We start from the raw sequence: 22,770 nt of genomic DNA on the forward strand, positions 1-22,770 counted from the left end.
AAACAAGTGTGGGCGGTTCATTGCCGAGTTCGTTATTTGCATGCCTCCCAGCAGGGCCCACATAATCCAGATCCTTGGTTCACACCGCGACTTGTGCTGAGTGAAGTTCTATTATTTCAGCACGTCGTCCACCACCTTATGATCATTCTTTGTGCTATTTTGTGATGGTGATAAAAACTAGAAGCTCAAAGGCGGCAGCACCGTTGAGTGTTCCTAAATTTTGTCAGTTCTCCATACTGTCCAGCTAAAATTCGTGATAAATTGCTGTAACGTGGTTTGTATCTCGTCTGAAGGATGAGTTACGAAAATGAAAAGCCATCAGTTGGAAAAAGGCAGTTTTGATTGAAAACAAGTTTTTTTATGTTTTCGATCTTTAGGGAATAAATGGTGCTAATTCCTGTAAATAGCATCTAATTTTATTTTAAGTTATATCTGTCATTTTCTTATCCGCCGAAAAGGAAAGGGACGGGTAATTGACAAGCATAAAATTTATGGAACACACGTCAATTTTAAGCACAAATCTAAACCAAGCGTCTAAAAATTTTACATCCGTTAATAACCCGACACAGTTAAGTAGACAGCACGTCAAACGGATTGCATACCAGGGACGTACCTTTTATTCGCCCGGATTGTTCATTCATTTACTCATTCTTCCTAAAATTAAGAGCTGTGAATCATCCGTCCCTTTCCTTTTCGACGGATATGAAAATGACGGATATAACTTAAAATAAAATTAGGCGGTGTCTGCAGGAATCGGGGCCAATATAATACTATGATATTACAATTAAACACTGAGCAAATGATTATAGTGTAAAAATATAATCAAAACATTTATATTATGTTTGTTTACTCAAATATTTTGAGTCAAAATTAGTCAAATTTTAAGAACACTCAGCAGTAGTTTCACCTATGGGTGAAATAGGCAGTTTTAATCGTGTTTAATTGTTTCCTTTTAAAATAAACAATTTCTATTCTATTCTACTTCCTACTTTGATTAAATTTCCTACACTCAGAAGGATAAAGCTTCCAACTAGAGCGTGCTCTTGTGGCTTCCGTCCGCAATAGAATGGCACAAAATACTATTGTACGCTTCAGCAATTGGACGTGTTCATGGCTTGTCCTACAAAAATACCTAAGGTAAAAGTACAGAGAATTCAATCCAGATTTCTTGATACCTGTTTGAAGCACGCCTATTTCCCATCGGGGTAAGCAGAGACTATGGAACAGCATTTGCTTCGATCTTGACTCACCTCTCTTGCTTCATCCACATTCATGTATCGTTTCATACACGCACGCCGGTTCACAGTTACGCTTAAATAATTATCAAACGTGAATGCATACATACTCAAATTCATACACGCATAATAATTGAAAATATTTGCGCCTGGAAACATGATTATGAGGATGCTTCACACTACGGCTGATTAAGGGCAAGATGAATAGGTTATATGTCTATAAAAAGTATGTACCTAAGTATTATTATGTATACCTCGAGGAGCTCGGTGACGCAGCGGTAAACGCGCTCGGTCTGCGATTGTTGAAGTTAAGCAACTTTTGTAAAAGCCGGTCATAGGATGGGTGACCACAAAAAAAAAAGTTTTCATCTCGAGCTCCTCCGTGCTTCGGAAGGCACTTTAAGCCGTTGGTCCCGACTGCATTAGCAGTCGTTAGTAACCACCAATCCGCACTGGGCCCGCGTGGTGGCCCGATCTCCATCCATAGGGAAGGCCGTGCCCCAGCAGTGGGGACGTTAATGGGCTGGTGATGATGTATACCTATATTTACTTACGTACTTACAGAAAGTTTATTCAACCAAACAAAATCAATACTTGGAATTTACGAATATAATACAGCAGGGCTTGTGGTGATTCAAAGAAATATTTATGTATATGGACGGTTTGCGTGCTCAGGGGCAGTCAGAGCCTTTGATTCGAAATGGCAAGTTTTAATTACATAGTAACTTGGGAAAAACCAGTTAAATGCCAGTTAAATCTCGGCGACGTTAATCGTCACGTAATAACATAATACATCAATGTTCATGATTGCATAAAAATAATACCTAAAACGAAAATTCACCACGTTACGACTGGATACCAAGCTTTTTGATCTATGACAATATACATAAACTGCCTATATACGTCCCACTGCTGGCCACAGGCCTCCCCTCAATCAACCGGAGGGGGTATGGAGCATACTCCACCACGCTTCTCCACTGCGGGTTGGTGGAGGTGTTTTTACGGCTAATAGCCGGGACCAACGGCTTAACGTGCCCTCCGAAGCACGGAATCATCTTACTTTTTCGGACAATCAGGTGATTCAAGCCTGAAAAGTCCTTACCAAACAAAGGACAGTCTCACAAAGTGATTGAACCCGGACCTCCAGATCGTGAGCCTAACGCTCTAACCACTAGACCACCGAGGCTGTACTGACAGTATGAAAATATATTTGATATAAATACTTAGTCACTGGTGCTATTTTTTTTTTTGACGTGACTTATTGTAGATTTGCCGCAGATGGCAGTTTAAGACAACAGGCCTGAGGGTGCCCAGTTGGGAGTCACTGGTGCTAATTCCCTTCCTTTTCGGCAGATAAGAAAATGACAGGTATAACAAAGTAAAATTAGGAGGTGTCTGCAGGAATCAGGGCCAATGTCTGTCTACATTTCTAATCTAATTGCAGTTATTTTGTGTAAATCACCGCTTTATTCATTAAATTTCATTAGATAATGAATGCTAAAAAGAAAAAAAAAATATTTATTTCATTCTTATAGGAGGGACGACAGTAAAATGCTTGGTATTTTCTTACAATAGGTACACCCGGCGTTAGTTATATAGTACGGTATTATTATTATCCGCTATGTCTTAACGATACACCAAGAGTCATTTTACATAAAATTTACAAAACATCTGAACACCGAATTTCCGAAGGTTTGAGCAAAAATGTTACATTTGGAACAGCAGTATTGTTTCGACGCGTATCTATAAACCAGGGAAACTCGTAAATTCAGCATTCAGACAGGGGTTTTCAATAAACTTGTTGGCGTGGCCGTACTCACATGCACGTGTGGCTTCAAACCACTCGTGCGTCGTAGGTATCATTACTACAAGACAGCCCTAACTTACATGTTCGTAATCCCTCCCTGTTTTGGTGGGAGCTGTCACGAGTCATCATGCAGAACACCACGGGTGCCTCGTGGTTCCTTCTCAATGAAAATCTGCACATTGTCCTAGATATTACTACCATTGCCCAATGGCTTTGCTTCTAAACTGTTCTTCGATTCTGCTCCGCACCACCCAAATTCCGCGGCAGTTGCGACTTTCGAATACGTCCCGCTGATGGTCGGTATTCCAAAATCGTAAAACTCTGCAATGAACTTCAGAAACATAATAGAACTTCTGGAAATTGATACGTTTCATCAGATACACATACTTCGACCAAGCCCTCGAATAGGTACCTTATAGGTATAGGTAATGGTTTGTCTCTATAATACCTTATAGTTTTATCGAGACAAACCATTCCTGGTTTAGCGATGCTATGCGTCAAAACTGTATACTCAAAGTTTATCAAATAAATAAAAAAAAGGTAAACGATAATATACCGCGGACACCACACGACTATTGAAAACCAATTGGAAAATTATAATTAATTGAAGTCCTTCAGGTACTACAAGACATTGCTTCGTCGACTTGTTCGTTGAAGATTTCTGAAAATACCATACGCCATTCACAACCTCTCCAAACGAACTACGCGATAGTTATTATAATTACAACAGGCAAAAATCCCGTTCGACAAGTGCTACAATTTGCATACCTAAACCATATGCACCGGTACATCTTAAGGACTCCAAAAGATTCAAGAGGATTTGTCTTGCAGCGAGGAAAGATCATTGGACTTGAAGACTGAAGATGCACAATCTATGACGACTAACGTCACGTAACATCACGAATTGACTATTTAAAGACGTATAATTTTCGAAGGCGAAATACTCTTCTACGTTCTAAGAAGAGTAGTTTTATTTTTCTTACAGAATTCGTCTGAAATAACCTAAGATACTTTTACAGTAACAACAGAGAAAGTTATTTACATAAATTCTGTTCGAGAGAGGAAAAAGCGGTGGCTCGATTAATATTTCATGAATGAAACAGACGAATCAAATGTAAGTTCAGGTATTCCTTTATCCTCTGTGAGGCAGGGTAAAAAGTATACAAGTAGCAGGGGATAGAAAAGATTTTTGCTGTCTTCTCTCGATGGCAATTGTACTTTAGTCTTGTATTACAAGCTTTTATTTTTTATCAAGCTTCGACGGCTTTGTTACGATTTAAATGCGACTGGTGACTATCAGAAACTGTTCGAAAGCAGAGAATTGTCTCTTTGATGGATATTCACGAGCAGCACTTGCAATTTACACCCCAACTGAACGTAGAAATAGGATTTGTGTGCAAAATATACGTCTAGTGGTGGACACAATTATTTAGAGCGCCATTTTGAAATGTTACGTAAAATGCAAGACAACTATTCTTTTTTTAACAAACAAATTCGGCGCAAAACTATGAGCAGTAAAGTATTTCTTTTTGAAACGTATTCCACGTAAGGAATTGTTTATTCAAGGTAACACAATAAAATCACACAATATGTTGCTGCGTTTGATTCATGGAAAAGGGTCCCCCTAAAGGCCTCCTCCTACCCGAGGAATTCGGCTTGACAGATGAAGGAAGATTACTTTGGAGGCCTCTTGCTTTTCACACTCTTTTTAGCCCGCTTCGTTACCTGTGGTGGGCTCTCTTCCCCTTGCAATTTCATACGTCGCGTCATCATAGAGTTAAATGTATAGAAACCTTCTTCCTTCACGTTGCTTTGTCTCGTTCGCCGTACAGAATTATCCGTTACTGCAGCGGATTCCTGTTCCGTCTTTACCTTAGAGACGTCTTGTTGATTTTGCTTGGGATTTTTCTTGACTGTTCCTTTATTTTCTTTACTCATTATTCCTAGTGTAGCGAACAGACGTCGCGTACGAGTAACTCTCTATGTACTAATTATAGAATGATTTCGCCTACGAAAATTATATATTGCCACACAATGTTATCATGATCCTGAGCCAACAGGATTCGAATGGTATTAAGAAATAATTAGAATTGTCAGTCCAAAGTCACTTTGGACGTATATAGGGTATATGATTGGAAAAAACTTATGAAAAGGAGATTGTTTGTTTTAAAAAATATTCATATTTTGCAGCTTGGGGTTGTAAAAGTTCCTGAGCGTATAATTATTGTACTAAAACAAAAAGTTATTTGCGTCATTCCCAATAAAATAGTTGAACCAGTTTTCTGTTTCATTTACTTTAATGGCTTAGTAAGGTCTTCATTTCGGAGCAGATGTTCTGGTCCGTTTCAAACATTTACTGAACTGGAGAAACTGGTCCCTTATCGTCGTAAAACCGAAATATGTCACTGTAGATACCCTTTGCGAGCTCGATTTACATTTGAAAGCCTTTCTAAGGAAAATATTGTTATTATTTGTTACAAAATTGTTGCTGAGAACACAATTTCAGCCCACAGGCTGTGATACATTTTGAAATTCAATTTGTATTGCAGTAGCGGACATCGCGTTCGGGTAAGTGCCTCTAGCGGAAGGTGAAAAATAATCGATATAAAATATGAGTGTGGGATGTGTCATATGCCGAGTGCCTAATGCCGGGGTGCCGAGTGCCGCGAGCCGTAGTGCCGACCTGGCTCGGGCTCGGCATCATAGCCGCAAAGTGAGCACAAATCACGATAAATGCGGTCGATATCGCCCGTGTTTCGAAATTCCTCGTGTGGTTTTCTCTTCACTAGAATTTTTGTATGTTAACGGTGATCGTTATAAGCGATAGAGCCACACATTTGATTTTATGCTTGAGCTGTCGTGTCATATTATATTTTTCCCGTATTGATGTAATTAGAAAAACGTACAAAATCACTTTATATAAGATTATTTCGTTTAACTAGTCTTTTTTTCACGTGACTTATTGTAGATTTGCCGCAGATGGCATTAACTACTTGGCCGAACAAATAGGGAGCGCTGAGGGCTCTCACTCGGTACAAGTTTTAAGACAGACTTGAGGGTGCCCAGTATTACTCTATAACGGTTTGTAACCTTTTAATGGCACACAGCATACCATAAGCTGCTCGTGTTTGCTCACGAATGTTTAATCCTCACATACTTACCAACTAGTCAACAACATTTCCAATGATGCAAATGTTGTATAAGTAACGCAATCAGATCGTATCTCACTTAGTCGTGTTTCAAACTTGGCCGGGCAATAGTTGCTGAAGTTGGGAGGTTCTATACGTGTGTAGTGTCGCTATGGAGTGCTGAGGACTCAGAAACGCTATTAAAATGCGAAGGACTTCCACACGTTTGCAGAGTTCGCGGAAACGAGATATTCGCAAGATTGTTACGATCGAAGTTTTACCAACAGAGACGCCGAATGACGTATCTATTTCTACTCAATACGCCATTAATACTACTTACAACCTAACTAAACAATCCTCTTAAATGAACGGAGAGATAAATCCGACACGAATCACCACTAGAATAGCTAGCCCGAGGCGATCTAGTTAGAACGAAACCTACTAGGTTTTATATCTGTTCAACGGTAGGTACATCTCGATAGGAACCTTGTTTCATGAAACAGCCGGTAAAATTAAGGTCAAGTTTGTGAATTACTTAACGAGTTGTTTTCATAAATTTTATTGGAATTATACGGACTTGCACGCGGGAATTTCTTTGGGTTCCTAGTCTAAATATTCGTGTTGCGTGCCGACAAATTGTCTCCATTAAGAATGTCTACATTCACGGTACTTACGTTCAAACAAATTAAGTAGGTACCTATAATAAAACAGGTCACGTTTGGTTGTTACCAAAATAGCGGGTAATCGATCCTGGATTGCTTACATGTATTTGGTAATTAACGTATAACTAAAGTTACAAACCTTTTTAAACAGACATAAAAGTGAATACTCATAAAGTACATTGATTCGTTCGCGTGTTGAAACACGATATTCCAATGGACGGAGATCCATTAAGCTAGGATGATTTTATATTGGTAAACAACTCAATAAACCTACAAAACTATTTCCAATTTCAGTGAAAAATTTTATGATACTTACTGCAATCGTTTTTTTTTTCATGACACTCAGGCACGTAATACATTTTCAATTTGCCATCATAACAGTATGAATCATATGCAGTTTTATGGTTAATTAATGCCTGAAGGAAAATATGAAAATAAGCACATTTCACATATGCAAATCAATTTTGAAACGACCTAGTAAATTGCCAATTTGGTTATACCTAGCGTAAATGTTTTAGATGTAATCACGTGTCGCTTTCAACGCCCGTTGTTTTATTTGGTGCGGGGGCATTGTACCAGGGATGATGCTAGAGGAACATCAAGGATAGAGCCCTATTATATGGATATCACAAGTTGCCAGTACTATCTTTAAACTATGCAAGGGTTTATAGGTATACAGGTACAAAGATTTATAAGAAGAGCCATAAATTTCTTCTACGGTTTCGCTGCCTAAGTAGTCCAAGCCAATCGAGACTAATCTTTAATAACTCACGGCGAAATCAGAGGCAGCACAGCTTTTATGCGTCATACGTCAGGACCTTATAGCACAGGTAGTACCTATTGTAAGTGCCAGCAGTGCTTTAAAATTGTTAATCTCCTAATATAATCATAATTGTACCTATTAGTTTTTAAGTTGTTGGAACAATAAATACATTTTATTATTATTATTAAAAAAAAAACTATGGGACTGTTTGACGTTGCTGTTTATGGCGTTCTAGGATATGTATGGTGTCACAGAATGTGAGAACTGGGAGGTATGTGGCTTCGTTCCCTACAAAGTACTTTATTTACAGAGAAGGAATTTGTTTAATGGAGCGATGTAAGTGTTGCGAGCGTAGCTCCGCCTTGGCTGGGTTTAGCATTACAATTTTATGTCGTTAACATAAAATAACTTTTTATAATATTTGTCACAATTCGGTATCAAAATCTAAAGGCTATATTTATAGTTTCAGTTTTGTTTTTACCCTTACGAGTACAACGCTTGTCAGAGCATATCTGATATTCGACATTTTATTTTCGAAAACTTGACCTACGAAAGATCTTTTACTTATGAGCGTAGGATTTCTACTTTTTTCGATATTTTTATTCTTTGATCGGTGGCTTGTGGGGATGAGCTATTTTTATATTTATTTTTCGTCCATAATGTGTCTTCTTCAGCCTTTGAAATAACCCGACACTCGCGTCTTTGTTCTTAAGGAAACAGTGTACTTACTCCAGACATGCACGCTCCACCCGTGGTGCTTTTCATCCTCACTGTTCCCGGGGGCCTGCATCTGGTCGTCGGCCGCCTCGGCCTCCGGGAGCGTCCTCCACCGCTTCAGCAGCTCCTTGGTCTTGTCCTTCGTCTTGTCACATGCCTGCCGCCAGTTCGTGAAGTACTTGCGCGATACCTTTGGACTCGACAGCGACGTCGATTTCGAGTCTTGTCTGCGAAATAAACAATCCACTAAAGAATCGGTCTCCGTGATCCAGTGGTTGAGCGTTGGGCTCACGATCCGGAGGTCCCGGGTTGGAATTCCGGTGGGGACATAACATGACATAAAGAATTAAACTGCCTATTATACGTCCCACTTCTGGGCACAGGCCTCCCCTCATACAACCGGAGGGGATATGAAGCATACTCCACCACGCTGCTCCACTGCGGGTTCGGTTAGGACATTACAGGTTGATCGCTCAATTGTCAGAAAATAAGATGATCCGTGCTTCGGAAGCCGTTGGTCCCGGTTACTACTTACTGATGTCAGTACGTAGTCGTTAAAATATGCGCCTTGTCAGGGGCTTTGGCGGCTCTATAATAAACTCTGACTCCAGGGTTGATGAGGTTGGTAACCTATGTTTGAGGCCCATGTAATAGCGGGAGAGTCCACATGATATCAATTATCTACGATCCAAACATGAATGTGCGTAAGTATTTCAAGTGTGTCTTTGATGTGATGTTATTGTAATGTAACTATCCGTAAGCCGTGTCTGTGGTGTACTTAAATAATAAGTGTTTCTTACTTTCTTTTTTTATGTAGTCCCAAATGGAGTGGGCAGAGCTACGAGTAATCGGAATAACTGCTTGCAGCCACTTTTGATACGAAATCCTAATGAGCATGATCACGGTGTGATGGACCGGACGGTATCGTGACGGGTGACCGGCCCATCGCTCATATAATGGTCCATCATGTGAAAGGTCAACCCTTCTGTGGGTTTATTACGACTGGCCTGGAAGATTTAGCTGAACATGTTTTATGTTATTTTATTCGCTCCCTACGGCCCAATCCAGTATAAAGCATTTATTGTACGCGTAAACTAACAACCACACAGCTTTATGTAGTAACAGTGCCAAATATCACCTAACTAATATTCGACCAGACAGGCACATTCGTTTCGGTTGCAGTTTTATTTTTCCAGTATTTTATTTCCGCCCTATGCGGTTTTCACCGGCGGCGGCGCTAAGCCTCCGCAGAATCGTCCATTATCTGAATACCCTGTTGAACCGCTGCAGTCAACAAAAAAAGCGAATTGTGATAAGAGTTTGCTAGCTTAAATAATGGACAACTATTAACTTGTACTGTTCCAAACATTTGTCTATTTCACAGCGAACTTTGGAGGTATTCGAAGATCTGGAACCGCGGTTAAGATCTGAACACGCATTGTTTTCAAAGAGCAGTTAGTCATGAAGTTTGGCAATAAGTCATCTAGTAGAATAGCTCGGCGAACTGCCGAAATACCGTTCGATCGAGATAAGGAAAAGCTTTCCCGATTTAAGTGTAATCGGTTTGCGTGACTTAGATACTCGTCCTCTTACAAATACCTTTTGACACGAAAGAGCTAAAAGTAAGTTGGGCAAGCTCCCCAAGAGGCTTTTATCAACCTAATTTATATACCTACCGCTGTGTTCATCTGACCATGCATGCATGCGGGAATGAAACTGACAGAATATTATTTATGGAGCTGGGTATGAATTTCATTGAAAGCACGTAACAAAATATTATGTTGTCGGGTACTTTGTTAGATATTTTGTAATTGTTAATTTATGTTCTATAATTATAAGGTTCATTGCCTACAGCTGACGAAGTTGATAGATTCGTATCGTTTGCAGGAACAGTTTAATTTAATGCACGAGTTGTGTCGAAACGAATTATTTTAGGGAACGCAATTTGTGGAATTATTAAGAAATAAAGCTTCAAGTAGTATATTGGCCGCAGATGGTATTGTAAAAATAAATTATACTCGTTTTGACTGTCGTTTCCCTGTAAGTCGGTTATCATCGCATTTTTAAAACAATAGTGACGCAACTCAAAGGCTTGGTAACTTTGTGAAAAGTTTGTTTTAAGAGCCCTTAGCGCTCCTCATTTGTCCGGCCAAGTATTAAATGTTAAATTAATAATCAAAAAACTATAGGTTAAAAATTGTAACGTTTGGATTTCGGGTTTCGCGGTTAGTATACTAAATCCGTGTTTGGGAAGTAGTATTAGTTCGATTCTAGAAAGTTTTGCAGTCCGTTTTGATATAGTAGCGTTATTCTGTTTATATGTTTATTTTTTGCTAATCGGTTCAAGGTCACAGACTGACAAAGTTACTGTTTATAATAAGTATTGCGGTCATAAGGTCATTCCTATAGCAAACAGCACTCCTGGCTGTGTAGAAAACTTTGTCTAAATAACACAGTTCTCTGAGAAGTGTCATTTGGCTCAGGCAGTAAACTGTAGAAGTACAGTCGTGAAGACAACGACCAACTGCCCGGGAGAGACATTCGTTCAAAAGTTGTAAACCTAACTCTGGCAATCCAACTATTGAAATAGTGTTGCTCGTGCATATCGACTAGCTTTGCGCCTGCGACTTGGTATGCGTGGAATTAAATTATTTCGCAGTAAGTACTCTATTTTGTTTTTGAAGCGACTTATAATTGCCTCAGATGCCATTAACTAGTTGGCCGACCGAATGATAAGCGCTAAGGGCTTTCACCCGGTACAAAATTTATAACTATTTGCGCGAGCGTCGGCTCTGGGCGTCATTTGAGAGATATTTAAAGAATCAATCGACCCTAGCGGGCCGATGGCGATAGTGTTAAAAACGTCAACCACCCACCCCAACGGTGAGTCGCCGGTACTGATGTGTTTGTTGTCGTGAGCTGTTCGGCTGTCTTTAGGCTAGAGTAATCGGCTCGTCAGGAACGTTAGGTACGTTCCTATTAAATAGATAGATAGATATAACGTCCTTCGGGGGTCGTATTTTTCAATACTGTCCCTAAGCAGGATGTATTCGGAAGCCGCAGTTATTAGGGGTTTGGATGATACAGGATGACTGCGAAGTACCTGAAACGTAATCTAAGTAGTGAGAACATCATACATACATACTTGAAAAGATACCTACGATGTGCCCAGAGTGTCTACCTATTTATGGGCCAATTTTCATCAAAATCGGCCCAAAGCCACACCTCGGCACCGCGGATAGTTCATAAAACACTTCCTTTTACAGACCCTACACGTTGTCTTTATCGTACAGGCACATCTGTGTGTGTGACCGCTGACGCCATTTGATTGAAGACTAAAGTAAGACCGAGGGGTGAGGTAAACTTAGTTCAGCCGCTGGTGGGGGAGCGGAGAGTTCCCGTTCTATACGTGGGATTATTCCTTATTATATGGCAGAGGTAAGCGTGAGAATGCAACAGATAGACAGAGTTAATTTCTCATTTATAATATTAGTATGGAATGCACAGCATAACAAACCTTAGTCAATGGCGTCCGAGATTCTTAGTTATAGCAAGTTCAAACAATTTTCAATTAGCTTTGCAGATTGCTCGTGGTTTCCAGTAGCATCAAGAGTTCAAACTGTTGGAGTCGTACATTTTCCAGAACACTCCATGAATGCAATTTAAAATTACTCAGAATCCAATTGAATCCATCCGTAGACTAATGAAAGTTAATGAAATAAGACGATGATTACCTATGAATACTCAATTCAGGGCGAACAACTTTCAAGATGGAATATTTATACTGAATGAAAGTTTTCTTATTTCTACCGGTAATAGTCATCATTATGAATCTATGTAACTTAGATACTTTGAGACGACAGACGATATAATTCACGACCGCAACGGGTTGTGTAGAAAACCGCAACTCATCAGAATTCCTAGGCTATTTAATCTTAAATTTTATTGATGACACAAAAAACAGTTTGCGATATTTTGGCACATGGTGGTTGCAGTCACAATCGTCTCATTGTAGACGCGTTAGTGAACTTACGATTTAGCCTACCAAAATCACGTCGCGTGCTGTAAGTATGCGACCCTTTTATTTAGGCAGGTGACAATTTCATTCCGATATTGGCATATCAGCGTAAACTTCTTATCGTTTGGCACGAATTCACAGGCTACTACACTAGGCAAATATTACACGACGATATTGGGATGTCACCGCCATGATTCCAAGCGCTCGGATATCGCATAAAAAAGTACTCGCAGCACTCATACATTTGTCTTCGCACTTCAAGGTGATCGTTGACGTGTTTAAAAGCTTGAAGCACTGAAGTACTTACTTTACTATCACCACGCGATATCGCAGAAGTCACGGCCCATTTCGCGCTTTCGTACAAAATGCAATATTGTCACGCATCGTTACCACTACTTCGCTTAACCCTTGTCATCGTTTTCTCTCTTCAGGTTACGTGAATAAAAGAATATTCCCAAGTCACAGGAAAAGTCGCCGGACGCGAATATTATGTAAATTGCTACGTACAGGTGAGAGCATTTATTAAACTAAGTTATTTAGTTCAAGTCTAACGTGGTATGTCTTTTAGATTTTTTCGATATGATGTTCTCTGGTCGTAATTAAAGCAATTTTCGAAGCTTGAAAACAATTTTAGGGTTCATAGAACACGAAGTAGGTAGCTTATATCTCGGTTTATGCTGAGTGAGTTCCTTTGTGAGGGAGTCACTCAGTGCAGTGGCTCCGGATGCTAAAACATTTTATTGAGCTAAAATAAGTAGGTTTAGGACGTAGGTGGGCTTCTTACATTTTAATTTTTAGTGTTGTGTTCGCGGGGTTATCTATACATTTTGAGTTTAGTGTTATTATGTAACAAAATTATAAATGTCTCCCTTTTTCTCTCTACCCTCCTTCGTACAACTCAATCACTTTTACTCACCTTTCAAAAGTGTCCTTCGAGCTATCTGACGCTGAAGTCTTAGACAGTCTTCGCTCCTTCCTCAGCGTACCGTCGTCACTGGGTGACTTCTCTGGTGGTAGTTTGATCTCCTTTTCAGACTTGCTGCTGGACCTGGACCCCTTGCCCTCGTCGCCACTGTCTCTCTTGAATACTGGCCTCACGGGTGATAGGCTGCCTGGCTTTTCTTTCTTCACCTCCATACTGTGTGATAGGTCATCGTAGTTGGTTTACTGGAACAAGAGTCATTATAACAATGACGTGAATTGTAAGCTCGTTATGCTATTGAGTTAATGTGGTTCTTATCGTTTTGAATTGTTTAAGTACTGCTGACCTAATAAGGATAAAAGCGCTTTTACAATGGAAACGATTGAAAAAGTTAATAAACAATTGACGTGGTCGTTTGTTTTTGTTTTATGGAAGATTTGGTTTTACCTTCGTGTTTCTGACAAAACGTAGAGCCCTGCCTGTAAAAAGATCGGTTTCTTCTATCGTGTAGGTGAATTACCAGCCTCATCAACCCTGGTGTCAGGGTTACTAATCAGCCGCCAAAGGCCCCTGACATGGCTCATGTAACGACTACTTACTTACATCAGTAAGTAGTAACCGGGACCAACGGCTTAACGTGCCTTCTGAAACACGGATCATTTTACTTTTTGGACAATCAGGTGATCAGCCTGCAATGTCCTAACCAAACTAGGGATCACAAAGTGATTTTTGTGATATTTCCCCACCGGGATCCGAACTCACGACCTCCGGATCGTGAGCCCAACGCTCAACCACTGGACTACAGAGGCTGTTTATAGATGCAGAAGATTAGCTTTGCGTGGGAAAACGATTCGTTTTCTTTTGAAGTCGATGGCAGATTTAATAGTGCGCTCACAGTATTTGGCTACGGAAATGGCATTGTCACTGAACTGCTGGCTCAGTTGATGGCCCGGCTTAAGGAGCTTCACAAGCCGCTGCAATCAATGGGGTGGATTATGCTTCAAGTCCGTCCGGTCGATGGATCAATAGTGGCAAGCATGTTTAATTATTAATTATCATTATCGATTTTTTGTTTTCTTCTGCTATCGTGTGGACGTTGATTTTACTAATCTCATCGACTCTGTTGTCAGGATTGGCCCCTGGCATGACTCATGTAACGAATACTTACATCATCATCCCCAGCCCATTAACGTCCCCACTGCTGGGGCACGGGCCTTCCCTATGGATGGATAGGGAGATCGGGCCTTAAACCACCACGCGGGCCCAGTGCGGATTGATGGTTATTAACGACTGCTGATGCAGCCGGGACCAACGGCTTAACGTGCCTTCCGAAGCATGGAGGAACTCGAGATGAAAACTTATTTTTTGTGGTCACCCATCCTGTGACCGGCCTCTGCGAAAGTTGCTTAACTTCAACAATCGCAGACCGAGCGCGTTTACCGCTGCGCCACCGAGCTCCTCATAATTACATCAGGGGGCTAAAAAGGTCACATCAAAGCAATATTCCAATTTGACATTTGCGCATATAAAAGCTAGTACGCAATGTGAATAAATGTCAAATAGCAATATTGTTATCTTAGATGAATTGCAAGGCTTAACGTGCCTTCCGAAGCACGGATCGTCTTACTTTCGGACAAACTCGGGATCACAAAGTTATTATTGTTTTTTTTATATATTTCTATCATCATCATCAATTTAAGAGCCACGCTCTTGTCGGTGTAGCATTTTCCATTCCAGTCTATCAAAGGCCAATTCCTTGACTTCCCTATAAGACACGACGTTAACCTTTTCTTTAATCTGTTCCATGTAAGCTCTTCTTGGTCTTCCCCTTCCTCTCTTTCCTTCTAGCTTTCCTTCTATGATGTTTTTAATGAATTCGTCGTGTCTTATTAGGTGTCCAATCATCTTGCCTCTTCTGTCCTCAATAAAAAATTAAATTAAAATAATAATAATAATAATATTAATTTAATTTAATTAAATTATTCTATAGTGTAGTTAAATTTTTCATAGAATACAGATTTTACACAGATCGGCATAGGTTTCAGTAGTAGTCAAATATAATGTTATAAAATTTGGAAGTCGAAGACTGGCAAAATGAATACATGGACATAATATGAGTTTATAGAAAAACGTGAACCCATACAATGGTGCGAATTCCTGTAAACACCATCTAATTTTATTCTAAGTTATACCTGTCATTTTCTTATCCGCCGAAAAGGAAAGGGGCGGATAATCGACAGGCATAAAAATTATGGAACAAACGTCAATTTTAGTCAGGAATTTTAAAATCCTCCTAAATTTATATATTGGCCAATAACCCGACAGAATTAAGTTGACAGCACACATGAAACAGGTTGCATAACAGCGAGATACCTATATAATTCGCCCGAGTTATTACTTCTTAAAATTAACAGTTGTCAATCTCCCGTCCATTTCCTTTTTGGTGGCAAATGACGGGTATAACTTAAAATAAAATTAGGAGGTGTCTGCAGGAATCGGGGCCAATAGCTACCTTATCCTCAATGTTATTGTTGGTTGTTATTTATGACGGCATAATGCGTTTGTGCGAATGATTCATGGCAAGAGTTCGGTTTATATTGCACATATTTTGCACATTCGCTTTTATGCTTCATGCGTGTCCTCGCGCCGGGATTCTAGGATAAAAATAAGGTGACACGCGATTTTTTTTAATAATAAAACAAATATTTTCAAACGTGACCCATTTTTTTTTCTTAGCAAATTAAATGTCTTAATTTCTTTATTTTATTTTTGCGTTGTACTTCGTAACTATCCCGACAGATTAGCGTTTACGTCCCTTTTAATTCCGAAGTGTATTTTACAGACATTTTTAAACTGTCGTGAAACTGGTATTGTGCGAGTTGGTCCTTGAAATATGTCCAAAATGGACACCCTAGGATTGTTTTCGCATGATAGGACATATTAAACAGTCTACAGTCTTTTAAGTAATAAAACAAAGATTTACGCTTGCACGTAAACATAACTTTCTTCACGATTCCCTAACACACACACGCACACACACACACACACACACGCACACACACACACACACACGCACACACACACACACACACACACACAAACACACATAATAATAATAATATAATAGTCATTACACTCTATGATCCCTGATTTATGATTGTTCGAAAATAAGATGATCCGTCTTTCGGAGGGCACGTCAAACAGTCGGTCAAAGCTACTATTTACTTAATTAAGTATAAGTACAGGGTGTTAGTGACATCGTAACGAATACTGAAGAGGGTGATTCAGGCCATGATTTGGAGTTAATATCAAGTGGAGTTTTCCGTCGCAAAATTCATGTATTTTTATGTTCGTTGCGATGTCACTTATACCCCGTACAAGTAAGGTAAGTACAGGTAACGGATTCTGAGGGGCTTATTTAGACCATGACCATAAGTTGACATCAAGTGGAATTTTCACTAACTCTGTGCATATTTTTACGTGTGCATTGGATACTTCTTGAAAATAAAAGGAGAATTAATTTTAATTCAATATTTGTTTAGTGGACCTAGTTATCACTGATTACTATTCTGTTACATTATAGCTCTTATAATTTTTAAATCGATTTTTCACATGTTACCTACGCGTGGAGAAATTAGGTCACTCGTCTAAAGAACGGATAGGATCCGTGAATGATCACCTTAGGGCCCCAAGGCGACTCAAAGTCACGTTTTTCTCGCTTCAAAAATAATGTGTTTTAATAAAATAATACGTCTGTGCCGGCAGATTGTGTTGAATTATTGATAGTCCAACATTGTCGAGATCCTTGTCCCGAATATCCCGCCGGTGGGACCAGGGGACCCTCAGAATGGCGCACTTCAATACTTGTCGTGGGGACATCCAATTTTGTCATCTGGATAAAACAACGTGAATTTATAAAGCTTGTAAACCAGATGGCGGAGTTTATGACGCTTGTAAAGGCATAATGAATACGGCGGCATCGCCTATAGATTTCATGTTTCAAGGCAAAAAATTCACTTATTTACACAAAATATTGGGCTCAGGGTATCTGCTTACTACACCGTATGCCGGAACGTGACTGACACGGAAAGATGCACAATCCAATCAAATACAGACGCAAAATCGCTTTTCAATTAATCAAATAGGCTTTATTCTTCCATTTTGTTCGCATTATACCGTTTAATATCGTTGGCGTCCTTTATTCGGCCTGTCATGCCGCAGTGGGGTGATCAGCAGGGCGTCTAGTTTATTGTATCTTGTCGTACTCGACACACTTTATATCGGTTTGGGGCAAACTACTTAACCGCACTTCGACCGAGAACGTCGACCACACGTGCAGGGTTAAGGCACTATGCATAAATTATATAGGTAAGGGTAAGAGGCGAGGAAGATACGGGACGATCAGCATCCACTATTTAAGCTGATCATGTCCCATGGGCAAGTTAAACCGACTTTGTCAAAGTTCGTTACTTACGAGAGTTGGTGGCTGCTAAGTTGTCGATAGTCTCCACAAGTTCAATCCGAACTACATAACAAATGAATCGGGTAGTTCCTTGGTAGTTCTGATCGCATAATTACGAGGGATTTTGTTATATACGATCCTGACGACCAGATTGCTCTAGCCATAGTGGCAGCCGATCAGTCGCTATCAACCCTAATATAATCCTCTCAGACAACGCTTTGTGTTGAGGTTCGTGTCCAACTAGGCACCCCTTACCGCAAGCCTGACCTTGCTGTCTTAAATTTTGTACCGGGCGAGCCATCAGCGCTTCTTATTTGGCCGGTCAAATAGTTAATGCCATGTGAGGCAAGCTGAAGTGGCAGTGGGCAGGACACATAGCGAGGAGAACCGATGGCCGCTGGGGCGGAAGGGTTTTGGAATGGCGACCACGTGTCGGACGACGCTCGGTGGGTAGGCCCGCTACAAGGTGAACCGACGATCTGGTGAAGGTCGCGGGAAGCCGCTGGATGCAGGCAGCGCGGGACCGATCGTTGTGGAGATCCTTGGGGGAGGCCTATGCCCAGCAGTGGGCGTCGTACGGCTCTGATGATGATGAGACAAACTTACAAAAACGTCACTTCTTCTTTGCGAGTCGGTGGCGATCGATGATATATTTTTGCGGACCAATAGTTGGCCACACTTACGGCATTGTCAGTAGTTTCGTGAAGATCTTAGTACAGGTGTTAGGGCACTTAGGACAGCACAAAAGGTGACCATAGAACGTTCCTTTAAAACAGGATCGGATCTTCAGGCCAAGCAAACACGTCAAGTCTTAAATATATAAAAATATATAAGCAATATAAAAACATTGTTATATTTCTGCTTCTATAGCTTCATATCTCATTCGGCGGGTAATCCGATTTCATATTCAAGATTTGTTTGTTTCTCCATGATTTATAAGGAGCATCAGTAAGGATTGATACGGATAATATTTTCTTAGATCATTCTTAATAAATCGTCATAACGTTTATCTTTTCACGGCGCGCTGCTCTTAAGTATTTGTGTCAGGCAATTTGTTACGAGTGGAATTACATATTATAATTTGCTGACATTTTTGATACGACGTTATAGTGGACTTAATTACCTAAAGAGATCAGCACGTAACCCGTAATAGACTATGTTGATGAAACGGATTCAATGAGGGAATTTCCAGATGACGTTCACTAAAGACAATATAGATGGCGCTGTTCAGTTTTAACGTTATTATTACATAATTATTCCAAAATACAATGTATTGGCAGAGCACAAATAAAATTAATTGTTGCTTGATATTTGGGATCACATTATTTTCTTGCTTCTCATTATTTTGATCAGAATAATAATGGGTGGAAAAAGGGTCAACATTTATACCCAAAAACAAAGATGAAAGATGCATTATGTCTGTTATCCAAGAAATTAGAAGGTTAAACGAACAAAAACTGTACAGTTGACTTTCACGGCTCATATATATAAGAGCGTTTTCTTTAGTCTAGTAAGTGCGCAATGCAAACAAATGTCAAATTTCTTAAATGAATTGCTTCGATGTGGCCATTTCTCCAACTCCCTCTGTTCGGTACCCTGAAAACATCCTTAGGCGCCAGCGCACCCTCAACGCTAAATACTTTTTATTAGAAAGTTCTGTGCGCTGGAACTCTCAAATTGCCATGAGGCTGCATTTCAAATTATATTAAATACATATTTTATTTCGTGAATACTTTGTAATTGTAACCCCTGGGTTTTTCCTGTAGCCGGGGTTCATTGTCGAAGATAACAAAAGACTAGCTTATTCCTAAATGGATAATGCTTTCCATTTAAACATAAAGACGCATTATACGGACTCTTAGGTATCTATTCTTTAAATTCAGCCGGCTGGGTTTACATTGGAACCTACACTGAAGAGACTTGCCTCGATTGTACCTCGTTAGCGTACTTATCTTTAAATTTCTGTTTCGTACGCGGTTTCAACTGTTGGAACTTCCATAGCTTTTTTCAGACTTGACCCATTTTCCTTTTCTTAGCAAAGAAAACGTGTTACTTTCGTTAATTTTTTGTTTTTGTGTTACACTTTGTAATTATCTCGACAGTTTAGCGCTTACGCCCCTTTTGACTCCGAAGTGTATTTTACAGAAATTTAAACAGTTTTGAAATCGGCGTTTTGCAAGATTCGTATTTTTTTTGACGTGACTTATTGTAGATTGGTGCAGATGGCTTAGGTATCTATTCTTTAAATTCAGCCGGCTGGGTTTACATTGGAACCTACACTGAAGAGACTTGCCTCGATTGTACCTCGTTAGCGTACTTATCTTTAAATTTCTGTTTCGTACGCGGTTTCAACTGTTGGAACTTCCATAGCTTTTTTCAGACTTGACCCATTTTCCTTTTCTTAGCAAAGAAAACGTGTTACTTTCGTTAATTTTTTGTTTTTGTGTTACACTTTGTAATTATCTCGACAGTTTAGCGCTTACGCCCCTTTTGACTCCGAAGTGTATTTTACAGAAATTTAAACAGTTTTGAAATCGGCGTTTTGCAAGATTCGTATTTTTTTTGACGTGACTTATTGTAGATTGGTGCAGATGGCATTACTACTAGACCGGACAAATGGTGAGCGCTGAGGGCTTTGATATATCAAAAATGGATAGGACAGGACATATTAAACAGTCTATAGGCCTCCCTCATACGAGTCCGGAGCATCCCACACCACGATACACTACTGCGCGTAAGTATTCTGCCTCTAGTGAATTTAGAAATATTAATTTCCAAATTCCAGACCGTATTGTATCACCTTCATGGTTTACCTAGGCTAGACCGTAGACGTTACAAAGCAATTTAATTCGCGCGATATTATTCCGGGAACTGTACTCGTTTGAGTTCTTTACTTTAATTAGAAATACTTATACATACGAAGTGCAGCATTAAACTTAATGGGACTACGTTTAAATGCATACCTTAATGAAGTCTTAGCATAATAATAATAATACGAATAATGTTCTTAGCATATGTAATGAGCTTAGGAACGTAAAGGGTTAAATCTACCTTCCATTCCTGCCCTGCTATACCTACATAGGTATAGCAGGGCAGGGTATAGATATAGCTATGTAGCTATATCTAGTAACATTATTATACCTACAGAACATTTCATGTATTGTATTGTATGGAGCTGTGCAAACAGAAGTAGACCTCGCTCTAAGCAAAGGTTCCATGCTTTAAAGACGTAGTCCAGAAAATGCTTTGTTATAATTTCGTTTGCTGCTTCCAATTAGGTACAAATGAATAGTTGGCATAAGTACTTAAGTAGTTTGACAACAATTACATAACATATTACATAACATTTTCATGACTGTATTCCAAATTGGGGTAGGTAGTCGTATGATGAAAAAAACCGCGCTGCGCCGAGCGAATTGTTACATCAACATGATTCTTGGGTGCTGGGCCGCTCTTTCAAAAATGAATTAGAATGGCATAGAGCCTGACGCAAGATTTATAAATCTGACTTTATGTACTTATATAATATATGTGTGTATATAGATGTAAGGCAAGTGGGTACCTTCCACATCGCTATCATGAACGCTCCTTCAAATTGTGTCGCGTTGCTGCAACGCGATTCAGTTGCGCTCACTCGCTTTTTAAGTTAAAGGCAAGAGCATTACGCTAAGAATGACCGGCTATACAGGTTGAGAGAAGCTGCAGTAGTTTTAGGCGGATGAGACGTTTGTTACGTAAGAATTGATGATTCAAACTGTAACTGTGTTACCTACTGATTTAAGATATTTTTGATTTTGAATATTATGCCAAGCACGATATGAATAGCATAGTATTCTTGTAATACAAGCTATGCGTGTTGCACTTCAGGAATTACGTTTGGTGCTGTTTCCACAAGGACAATTGACAAAAGGTGCTCTAAAGGCTTAAAGTGTATGCTGACTATGTGTCTGTAGACCGGGGTCTACAGTTCTAGTGTTTGTGGATTAGGTAGGTTTAGGGTGCGTGCCGCTTACATGAGAGTGGGGCATCGCGTGGCGTGGTCTATGTACAAAACTAAATGACGTAGCTCTCTCCGTACGAGGCGTCAGCTCTGTGCAGTAGGGTTTCGACACAACCGCATCGCTTCCTCGACTTACCACTGAGCGAACTGACAGTCATGAGCAATATAATGTACCCACTTTAGGACTCTGTCGCACTAACATATTTGACATTTAGTGAGACTTACAGTTCAATTTGTCAAAAAAGTTTATGTGACATGGTACCAAAGTGTATACATGTTAATGCCCGTGACCGTACATTGTTTGACCGACTAGGATTTTTTGGATTCCTACTGGCTAGGTAGGAATCTCAAAAAACTATCATAATAACAATAACATATACTCACGACTAGATCCCAATTGGGGTAGTCAGAGATACATCCATCGCATCGCAAGATGAACTAAGTACACCTCACCGACCTTTCTGTTACACTAACTCCATACAATCGCATGACATTTCTTCAATTGCCATGTATTGATTGAATCGGTAATGCTCGCCAACAAAACTGAGGACAGGGAATGAATATTTTGCGTGTCTTTTGTTTGTTATGTATTTTGTGTGTACCGTGTTGTGGGTACGGCGTCGGAACAAACCCTCTCGGGGTTTAACGACGTCATATTAATAATGTTTGTAACAATAAATGTATAAATAAACAAATACTTGGGCACTTTCTGTCTTTTTAAATGTCTCGTTGCGTTATTTGCGCTGTTCCGAACGACGATTCGGCCAAACGGAAAGCGCTAAGGGCCCCTACGTGGTTCTGCAATGACTAGACTTCCCAGAAATAGCTGAGTATACCGGTGTGTGTCGCGTGAGTACAAGACCCGTGGATGTAGGTCGTTGTTTGACCCCGCCTCATTCACCATTAATGCTCATTGTCCTTACCGTGCTGCTTGTGACACCCCCGCCCCCCGCCTCACCCGATCGCCCCCGAATTTCATCCCTAAGAAACATTCTCAGCATACGAATGTACTCCAACTAATATTTGCACCTTCATAAACATTGGGGGATAAATGGA

The 22,770-nt window shown here is 39.9% G+C and overlaps 1 protein-coding gene across 2 annotated transcripts in view; it reads right to left on the reverse strand.

Moving 5' to 3' along the window:
• LOC126379875 (uncharacterized) overlaps positions 1–22,770 on the reverse strand; it is a 185,764-nt gene that overhangs the window by 29,609 nt on the left and 133,385 nt on the right. For both annotated transcript variants that reach the window (XM_050028853.1, XM_050028852.1), the window contains exons 2-3: positions 13,247–13,497; positions 8,325–8,539 (exon numbers count right to left, since the gene is read on the reverse strand). In XM_050028853.1, the coding sequence (XP_049884810.1) occupies positions 8,325–8,539; positions 13,247–13,467 (436 nt within the window). In that variant the 5' untranslated portion in view covers positions 13,468–13,497. The remainder of the gene's footprint in view (positions 1–8,324; positions 8,540–13,246; positions 13,498–22,770) is intronic.

Source organism: Pectinophora gossypiella, chromosome Z, assembly GCF_024362695.1.
Source record: "Pectinophora gossypiella chromosome Z, ilPecGoss1.1, whole genome shotgun sequence".
Lineage (NCBI taxonomy): Eukaryota > Metazoa > Arthropoda > Insecta > Lepidoptera > Gelechiidae > Pectinophora > Pectinophora gossypiella.